This window comes from Sinocyclocheilus rhinocerous, unplaced genomic scaffold (assembly GCF_001515625.1).
Source record: "Sinocyclocheilus rhinocerous isolate Xijiao unplaced genomic scaffold, SAMN03320098_v1.1 scaffold53, whole genome shotgun sequence".
Classification (NCBI taxonomy): domain Eukaryota; kingdom Metazoa; phylum Chordata; class Actinopteri; order Cypriniformes; family Cyprinidae; genus Sinocyclocheilus; species Sinocyclocheilus rhinocerous.
Window position 1 is genome coordinate 864,792 of NW_015645538.1, and position 10,270 is coordinate 875,061.

At 38.6% G+C, this 10,270-nt stretch overlaps 2 protein-coding genes across 2 annotated transcripts in view; one reads left to right on the forward strand and one right to left on the reverse strand.

Annotated features, from left to right (window-relative positions):
• wasf2 (WASP family member 2) overlaps nucleotides 1-7,465 on the forward strand; it is a 13,914-nt gene extending 6,449 nt beyond the window's left edge. Inside the window, exons 7-9 of the mRNA XM_016509821.1 lie at nucleotides 3,032-3,199; nucleotides 3,291-3,742; nucleotides 6,319-7,465. Of these exons, the coding sequence (XP_016365307.1) occupies nucleotides 3,032-3,199; nucleotides 3,291-3,742; nucleotides 6,319-6,476 (778 nt within the window). The 3' untranslated portion in view covers nucleotides 6,477-7,465. The remainder of the gene's footprint in view (nucleotides 1-3,031; nucleotides 3,200-3,290; nucleotides 3,743-6,318) is intronic.
• A 1,065-nt stretch (nucleotides 7,466-8,530) lies between these two features.
• LOC107706201 (G-protein coupled receptor 12-like) overlaps nucleotides 8,531-10,270 on the reverse strand; it is a 3,080-nt gene continuing 1,340 nt past the window's right edge. The window contains exon 2 of the mRNA XM_016509822.1: nucleotides 8,531-9,858. Coding sequence (XP_016365308.1) covers nucleotides 8,876-9,856 — 981 coding nt within the window. The 5' untranslated portion in view covers nucleotides 9,857-9,858 and the 3' untranslated portion in view covers nucleotides 8,531-8,875. The remainder of the gene's footprint in view (nucleotides 9,859-10,270) is intronic.

Here is a 10,270-nt window from a genome sequence, read left to right on the forward strand (position 1 = left end):
TGTGTCTCCGAGCAACACACAGCGGTGTTTCGTTACTGAATGAATCCACGTTTTTGAACGAATCGAGTGAGTCAATGATTCAGTGACCCATTCATAAGGACAGTCACTTGCCTCGTTTCTGTATGAATCAGCCATTTGAATGAATCGGTTGAATTAATGAATAAATGACTCAAAACAGTCATCTGTCGTTAAAACAGACATTTGCTGCCACCTACTGGTGGTTTAGTCGTATTTAAAAGTATCATTGCATTTTTTCAACATTTATTTGTATGTTTTAAAAAACATGTAAAACATTAATCTTATAAAATAATTTATGCATTTGAAATTTTGCAGTGCAGTTTTGCAGTGCTTCATCAAACTGTCTGTGTAAATGCATCTAATGCCACTTTAGATGCAGCTTCTGATTCCTCAGCAGTGGAAAGATAGAGTTTGTTTAACTAATTTCTTTTGAATGGTAACAACTCTACAGTTTCTTATTATTGTAACTGAATTAATTGAAACAAAGTAAGAATTTGATGTGAAAGATGACACATTTAATAAGGTTAGGGGGAAAAATGTCCATTTATAAACAGTGGGAAATGACATCTGTTTTGTTACATACAGCAACTCATTTTAAGTTAACTATTTCTTCCTCTTTCCAGTCACAGTGTCAATTATAGTTCTTAGAAAGAAAATGCGGAATCGGCAAAAATCGGTATCGGCAGGTCACGCTTCCAAAAAAATCGGAAATCGGAATCGGCCAAGAAAATTGCAATCGGTGCAACTCTAGTTATGACTTAAAAATGTGCATGTAATGCCTTTTTCCTGATTGTTTTGCGATCACATCTTTTGTTAATTTGACGAGACAAAGCACATCAAAGTTTTAGTGGAAAAAAGAGTTTCAAACAGTCCCCATCTCTGCCGAACAGCAGCGCTGACGCACACCTGCTAAACGCAGCTCAGTTGTGCAGCATGAGAGAGATCGAAATGACGGAGACGTGCAAGTAAAAGTGCACATAAGCAGTGTCTATTTCGTTCTCAACTTGAACATACTATAACAGGTAAAGCTGTCAGCTGTGTGGATATTGGCAATATCGTTAACAGTTCTCGTTTATAATCATTACTAATATGGCTTCTTATCAAGATCTTAGCTGTGTTCTGTTAATGCGTGAACTTCATATTATTTGAAGCGCACTTGCCGTCCAATAATTGCAAAAGGCTTTGTTACTTTTTAATAAACAGTATCAGCTTTAAAATTATGCCAAATTCATAACGAAATTCAAATAATAAATACGGTTTTGGCGCTCTTTAATGAAGCAGGATCGATCGCTTTAGCGCTTCATTTCTAGCGACACGTGATCCATTAATATCTTTCTCTTTACTATTATAGTACAAAATGAACATCAAAAGGTAGGCTATTTTATCAGAAAGCCTACAGTACAACTTACTGAAATGTCTCATGCAAAAGCTCATTCAGTGTTTCAAACTGTGTAAAGCTTGTAAACATTGCAACGTAATAATACATTTGCCCCAGAATAACCATCCAGTGGCCATAAGCCCATCAGTCAGCTAAAAATAACTATAAAGAGGAGCATTTTGCTATATTTATGCGCTATTGCATATCAATATTTTTACTTAACCTGTTTTGTACATGATTCAACTCCTACAAAATTGCATTTTAGTAATGAAGAAAAACACTGAATGTGTGAAAGACACAAGACAACATTTATAGGATGCACTGACTGAGGAGGAGCCCAAACTACACTCAGTCTGCAATGAACAATTCTTTGTGACTGTATATTTCAAGTTGGAAAAGACATTTAGTTCCCACTTTAAGTGAACCTTAGTTCCCAGGTCATCTACAAGATGGATTAAAATGCTGATAAAGTCAAGAAAAGATTAGTCTTAAACACATGCCAATATGATTGAAATGTTAAAATGTAAATAATAATAATGAAAGAAATAAAACATGTTTATTCTGTGGCACCTAAAAAAATAATTTGGTGCCTAGGTTTTTTCTTATAAGAGCCAATGGCTCCTTACTCAATTTTTTTTATCTGGAGCCCTGATTATTGATTCTTAAATCCCAAGAATCTGTCTTTTAGTCTATGTTCTTTTCAGTTTATGCTTGAAGTAAACATTATTTGAAGCACATCTTCCATCCAATAACTGCAATAAGTTTTGTGAGTTTCGATTTGTAACAAAGTCCAATTCCAAAGTCCAAAATTCTGTCAATTTTATACCAAATTCAATTTATCAATGTCATTTTGATGCTCTTTCTTGTGGTGTGACAGATCACTGTGGCAGTGAACCGATCGTCTTTTCCTTTTCACTAGTTATGTTGAAAGAAACAGTACAACTTACTGAAATATATCATGTTTCATGCAATAACTCAGTTTCAACCATGGAAAGAACAGCATGTCACATAATGCAGCATTTACCTCAACGAAGCCATTCAGTGTCCATAGTTTGTTAGGTAGCTAGAAAAAAAATAACTCTAGGGAGGAGCTTTTGCTAAATACATACACTATACCAAATTATTATTAATATATATTATTTTTACTTAAGATGTAAGTGTTGTCTTCATTATTTACGTTCAAATAAATCATTTATACCACCATTTATATTTTTATATTTCAACAAGTTGGAGTAGAAACATTATTATTTATTCAAATATGAAAAAAATTCCTCATGCGCAATTTAAATGTTTGTATTCAACTCAGTTTTTTTTTTAAATGTTGAGTGTTATATACAAAAATTAATATACTGTATATGGACTCTTTTGTTAATTCTAACCTTTAATAGTAGCAATCTACCAACTGACAGGATTCCCCGTTTAGTTTACAGCTTCAGTTGAGAGAGATTTTATTCCTGAAGTACCATGTACTCTACCTGATATACATTATGTCCAAATCGAGCCTAAATCGACTCAAAAGCTTCTGAATAGAATTGGGTTGTAAAATCTGTCAATGCAATAGCATGACGCAGCATGACTGTTGAATGAAATTATTGATATCTGTATTTTATATTTTTCCTTATGTGTCTCTAACAGCAACTCTTCAGAAGTGTTGAACGGCAGTATTGGCTCTGGTGATGATGGATTTAATCACTCTGATGGCTATTTGGACCAAAGCACTAACTCCTACATCTATGATCCCAGCTCTCCTCTCCCACCTCCAATGCAAGAGGACTTCCCACCACCACCACCTCCAGACATGCCGTGAGTGTCTTAAAATAGCCTACCATTTTTCTCTTGTTGAGTATCAAGTGCAGATGTTTTTTTGAGCTGACAAGCGTTTATCCTCTTGCAGGTATAATGATGTATCTGGTGGTCCTCCTCCGAAGCGTGGCAGTCTTTTAAGCCCCAGTCATCCTCCTCCAGCTCCACCAGCGATGCCTTCTTCTCCAGGCCGTCCGACTGTTGCTCCTCCTCTGGCACCGCCACCACCTCCACCTCCCGGTGGCATGATCCCACCTCCGCCACCTCTCGGTTTTGATTCGCCCCCCTCTCCTCCTCCATTCTCCAGCAATGCTGTTTCCATCCCACCACCCATGGAAGCCTGTAGTCTAGCTCCTCCACCGCCACCCATGGCGGGGGGACCACCTCCTCCTCCCCCTCCCCCTCCTCCTCCAGGTCCTCCTCCACCTTCTGCTCCAGCCCCACCTCCCTCAGGAGGAGTCTCTGCTCCCGCCGCACCCAAAGCCCAGCCTGCTCCAGCCGCAAGCGATGCTCGCAGCGACCTTCTTTCAGCTATCCGTCAAGGTAATATAACTACATACATTTACACTCTTTAAAAGTTTGATTCAGCCAGATTAAACCATTATAACATAATCACATAAATTTTATAGGTGAAATCCAATCATTCCAATAGGAATCTGCGCTAGCGTGAGGGCAAAAAAGTTCTCTAAGCAGATTTCACTCATGTTCAAATTGGTCGTGTGAATTCGCTGTGCAGACCACCAGACAGCTGCTTGGTTTAAAAGTGTTTTATATATCTTTGTTATTTATATTGAACAGTGAACCTTTTTTCACTAATGTGACTGCACTTTTAGTCTGCCTGAAATTTTTTTTGTGAAGTTGAACTAACAGACCTAGATAATGAGATTGTCGCTTGGCTTAGTCTAGCATGTATATACATTAAGGGTGCGTTCACACTTGGCATGTTTGGTTCGATTAAAATGAACCCTGGTGCGATTGCTCTGTTAGTGCGGTTCATTTGAGCATGTGTGAACGCTGCCATCCGAACCCTGGTGCGCACCAAACAAGCCGACCGAGACCGCTGAAATGATGGGTCTCGGTCCGCTTCCAAACGAACTTTGGTGCGGTGCGAATGATATATGAACGCAACACGAACCAAATACTTCTAAACAAACCAAAAACAGGAAGTAATGACAAAATGCGACACTATGCGACATGATTTGATGACGTGGTGTAACCAAAACAAAATGAGCAGAGGGCAAACGTGGAGCAACGATGAGGTAAAGTGCCTTTTATGAGCTCCTTGTGAGTTTGCAGGTGGTGAAAATAAAATTATATGTACACGTAAGAATGAGCGCGCTTAGTCCAGCAGACGGCATTAGGTGTGTTCAACTTAAAGCGGCGCTGAGCAGACCGATCGGTTAATGGGTGCTTTGATATCATACACCCGCAGCGACGCTTTAAGTCAACGCACCTTTTGTTTGGGGTGTTCGCTGAGTTCCGTCACGATATATACATCATTCAAGCCGACCAATCAGGTTGTGAACATATCACTATGCCTTTAAGTTCGGTGTCTTTAGGTTCGCTGTCAAAAATGCCAATGTGAACGCTAAGCAGACCAGGACCAAATGTATCATTTTCCTTTTTGGTCCGGACCAAATGAACCAAACGAACCGAACTACAAGTGTGAACACACCCTAAGTTCAGTTTTATTTCTAGAGCACATTTAAGCACGGAACAAGGCCGACCAAAGTGCTGCACAGCAAACAGTAAAATAAAATAAAGAGAGAAAAATCAGTACACAAATTAAAACCATATAAGAGCCACACGTTGCTACATATTAAAAGCCAAAGAGAAGAGATGGGTTTTAAGATATGACTTGAACTCAGATAAAGTGGAAGCCATTCTAATGTGAACTGGTAAGTTGTTCCAGAGGGTGGGACCAGCCACTTCAAAGGCTTACTAGACATTAATTGTCCTTGCGTGCATGCTCCAAAAACAACGCACATTGGGTATTTTATCTTTCAAATATTAGATTACATTTTGCGTCACGTATACTTGGACTGACAGACTATAATTTGACTAAGCAAAAACCTGCCGCTGCTTGATTATAACGTAATGTAAACATGCTGACTGTAAATTTACTGACTTATTTACACCTGAAATTAACATGTTAAGGTGATCTGATCTCAAGTAGTCAGAGCTAAATTTAGGTGTAAATGGGATCCGAAATATTGAATGATTGGTTGCGCGCATTCAAAAGAGCATTCGGAAGTCAGAAATGTTGCCCCATCGCATTTGTAGTGTAAATGCTAATGTGTCGTGGACAGAAGTGAAGGGCTGCCTACTTGCCTGTCTGTTTATTGTGCTAAAACAATGGCTTTAAACAACTTTGAAAGAAAATTGAGCAGTATTTATTTCAGTTCAGTTTAGCAAAATCTTATCACTGGAGGTTATTGCGATGCACTTAAGATACCTGTATAAGCAACCACTTAAACCTTTGTTTGGGGTTCGTTTGATTTTTTTATGTTTTTAAAAGTCTCTTATACTCACCAAGGCTGTGTTTATTTGATCAAAAATACAGTAAAACAGTAATATTGTGAGATGTTGTTACAACATAAATAGAAAAGAGTTGTTCTATATATTTTAAAATGTAATTCATTCCTGTAATGACAAATCTGCATTTTCAGTAGCCATTACTTCAATATTCAGAGTCACATGATCCGTCAGAAATCATTCTAATATGCTGATTTGGTGCTCAAGAAATATTTTCTTATTAATGTTGAAAATAGTTGTGCGGCTAAATATTTTTGTGAAAACTACGGTGCGTTTTTTTTTTTTTTCTGTATTCTTTTGATGATTTAGTTAACAAGATCTGCATTTGTAACATTTCTAGTGTCTTTATTGTCACTTTTGATCAATATAATGCATCTTTGCAGAATAAAAGTATTTTAAAATCGTACTTTTGAACAGTAGCGTATGCCATGTGTTTGAAGAGTAATGTCTTACTGAACACTTTTCTTACCTGAAACAGATGTTAATACCACAAGTTAACAAGGTGTTCAGATCATTTCTACACACTGGGAATATGAAAGGTTTATTAAAATGTCTCTGAGCTTGCTGTAATTGTGTCTGTGTAGGATTTAACCTGCGTAAAGTGGAGGAACAGCGAGAGCAGGAGAAGAGAGATCACGTGGGCAATGATGTCTCAGCCATCCTGTCCCGCCGCATTGCCGTGGAGTGCAGCGACTCTGAGGATGATTCATCCGAATTTGATGATGATGAGTGGTCTGACTAAAGCTATCGCCCCGCTCTTCATCACCTGTGCGATGACATTAAGATCATTCCTTTTAGACCTCACACTTCTCACATTACCTGTTTACCTGCAGTGAGGCCAAAAGCAATTTAGGGGAAGAGTGTGTGTCCAGAGGGTTGAGTTTAATCTAAATGAGAGAGTGAATTATTTAGTTGATAAGACTTCTCCTGTTTCAGAGCACCTGTGCCTCTGTATAATGTGGCCAAAGGTGAAACGAAACTGTGTGTGTGTATACTTCCATATTTTCCTCTTGATGCATCAGTATCGTTTCTGTTAAAATCCCACATGATTTAACATAACTCTGTATTAACTAATCAACTAAAGCCTTCCTTATAGCCAAGACTAGACACACTTTCTAATGCAGATATTTAAAATAGTAAGATGTTTTGTGTCTATGATAGTTTTTGCACCTTGTAGGATGAAATAACTTTGTATTTCATTGCAGTACGTATTCATGCTCCTTGACCAAAAGTCATTATCTGTTTAAATGGCATCCGGCTGTGTCTGTGCTGTTTTCAGCCCTCAGGTCTGACTGAATGATGTTTATGTCAGCCTCACAGTACTACCAGTAGTTTTTTCTTGGTTTAGCCCAAGTGCCTGCTTCATAATGCCTGTTGTTTTAATGCCAAAGTTTTAGAAATTATGCAAGATTTTGAAATCAAAGAAAAGTGAGATTGTTTTATTTGATACATGTGGGTAATAATTATGAAATTTTTTCTATCAGCAACTGAAATAAAATCTTAAATATAATACTGTGTCCGTCTGCTGTTACAGATGTTTTAGAAGAGTGTTGAGTGCATAGCTAAACTTTTTTCTACATGTATGAGCTTGCATGTGCAGGGGCTTTTAAAGACTTCAAACTGTACAGCAGCATGCCTATTATGCTGCTTAAGTTGGGTTAAACATTCAATCCACACAGGTGGTCTTGAGCTTCATGAGTAGTTTGAGAAATAAACAATGCAACAGGCCAGCTCATCTCAATGATTTCATGTTTTTTTTTTTGTTTTGTTTTTTTTACAATTTATACTTTGTAAATGAGATTTTAATACAAATCCAAACATTTAAAACCCATTCACTAATGGCGATAACTGTAACATCGTAATAACAATTGTTCTAATTCAATGAGAATATGTAAGCCCACACTACACCTATAACCATAATGACAGAGGAACTATCAGAATCTGCCGTCTTTAAAGAGCTCAAGCCTTTAAAGTGGCAGACGACAAAACTGCACACTCATTAAAAGCAGAACGTTATATGTGGTGTTTGGTGTGAAGCACTGATATCGTTATATTTATCAATCTTGGTGTGAACGGGCCTAAAGTGTCCTACTCAGTCAGCAACACAACCTTGCAATTAGTAAAAAATATCTGCTGCACAATAAATAAGGCAGTAGGTTGATTTTTACTGTTGGTAAAAAACCATGTAACTTAATTCTAGATATTCATAGCAGTGTTATTTTAGTATCTTTGAGATACTGTTAGTTATAGTTATAGTTTTATTATATATATATATATATATATATATTGCATTTTATTAGTGTTTTTAAACATCTATTTTTTTTAAATAAATTCTATGTATTTTTATTTTTTCATTTCTGATTTAGTTACTTTAGTTTAACTAAATGAAAATTATTATTTTTTTATATTTCATTTCAAGTAATGGAAGAACTATAATAACCTTGAGTCACAGCCAATTTATTTGGGTTAATATTTCAAATGAATCTTAATTTAAGTTAAAACCACACATTTTCACACTTTTGATATGATAAAATGTTTTCTGAAAAAATACAAGAGAAAATGTACAAAAGTTACAATTTATTCATTATAAACATTTTCCATAAAACATCTCATTTAAACAATAAAACATTCATTCATACATTTGGACATTTTGTGCAACATTAATACATTGTAAGTGCAAACAAGACATTTATGATGTATAAAAACATCAGTCAGAATAACAAATGGCAAATAATCTGATCATTAAATACAAACAAAATTCAAACAAGTTTCAGCTTAAAAGTCAAGTCATTGTTGTAAAGTGCAAATGATTTTGATTCCATCAGTAAACTCTGAACTTCAGAGGATGTAAAATGAGGCACAAATCTGAGACATTAAAGCGGACAGGAGGGTTTCTTCATACAGTGGCAGTCTTCTCAGAATAAAGTAAAAAAAATGACACGGTTACTAAACCCTTTTTAGCATTTAATAAAATGATGCAGATGAGATCAGGTCACTGACAGTGGTCATGCTAACACCATTGAGACAGGAGATTTGGCAACTGGCACAGTGATATTCCCAAACAGGAACAGACATAAAACGTGAAACGGATCTTGTATGGCACCATAGAATCTTCCAAAGTGTTCAGGTGTGCTCATGATGTTAGACATCACTGGGAGTGTGTGTGTTTTTGTTGGGTGTGTTAGGTAGACAGCAGCAGCAGGCCTGTCGCAGCACTCTCTGTATGTGTGTGTTTCTGTAGGCATAGATCAGAGGGTTCAGCAGAGAGTTTCCTGTGACCGGAACCAATGTGGCGTAAGTATACAAAGCTGGAGACGATCCGTCGGCCAAGAGACCATACAAGGCGAAGGGCATCCAGCAGCTGGCGAATGTGGCAAGGATGAGGGTGAGTGTGTGAACCCGACGGCGAGTGTGTCTGCGTGCAGACGGGAGCATGTGTCTCTGCAGGGCGATTTGGTGCGAGTGGCGAAGTACGACCCGGCAGATACGAGCGTTGAGCTGCAGCATCAGAGCCAAGGTCAGCAGGAAGCCGCCGCACAGGGTCGCCAGGTGCACTCGGGTCAAAGGGCGAAGAACGCTACAGGATTCTCCATCGTGCAAGCAATTCCAGCCCATGGCAGGCAGGGCACCTTGAAGACCCGCAAGAGTCCAGCCGATGGCCAGAGCGCAGCGTGTTTGTGTGTGTGTGCGGCGGGATCCATAGGTCAGAGCGCGATGTAGCGAGAGGAACCGGTCCAGGGTGATTCCCAACAGAGAGAACACAGACGCACTGAGTGCGCTCACTAACAGACCCACGCTGCCCAGCTCTAGAGCTTCTGAGTACACGCACCAGCGAGACAGGAAGTGCAAAAGGAGTCCCACCCCTGCCAGGAAGTCCGCCCAGGCCAGGCTGCCAATTAGCAGGAACATAGGAGCCCGCAGAGACGGCGAGGAGAAGATGGTGGCCACGACGATTGCATTTTCACAGCAAATCAAGGCTCCTGATACACACAGGGCCACGTCCCATGGAGTCATCACTGTGGCCTCCAGGGGTTTAGGGGTGACGTGGGAAGGGGTGAGTTCCAGCAGTTGGTTCATCGCCAAGATGACTTCTAAGCCCACTTCAGAGTCGTTCAGGGCCATTACTGTGGGAGAGGGAGACAGATTTAGTCACGCAATCCACAGCATACTGTCTACGTCATACTACGACTGTCACGCATTCTGCTGAGCACTAGAGCTCCTGCGCTCCACTCCAAGGCCTGACCTCATAATAACATGCAGAGTAAGATGAACTGCAGTTAACAACATCGTATTCAATCTGACATTCCTAGTCTGCACACTACAAGTACTAGTGGAGATGCTGGGAAGGGCAAAAGCTAATGCAACACTTTATTAGTCAGTCTCCAAATGCATACATTCCACATTTGATTAAGATTACATTACAATTTTAATGTAAAAAGAATATTTAATTATAATATATGTAAGAATTCTGCAATAAAAACCTGTTACGTAATATAATATAATATAATATAATATAATATAATAATAGGTTTGGGG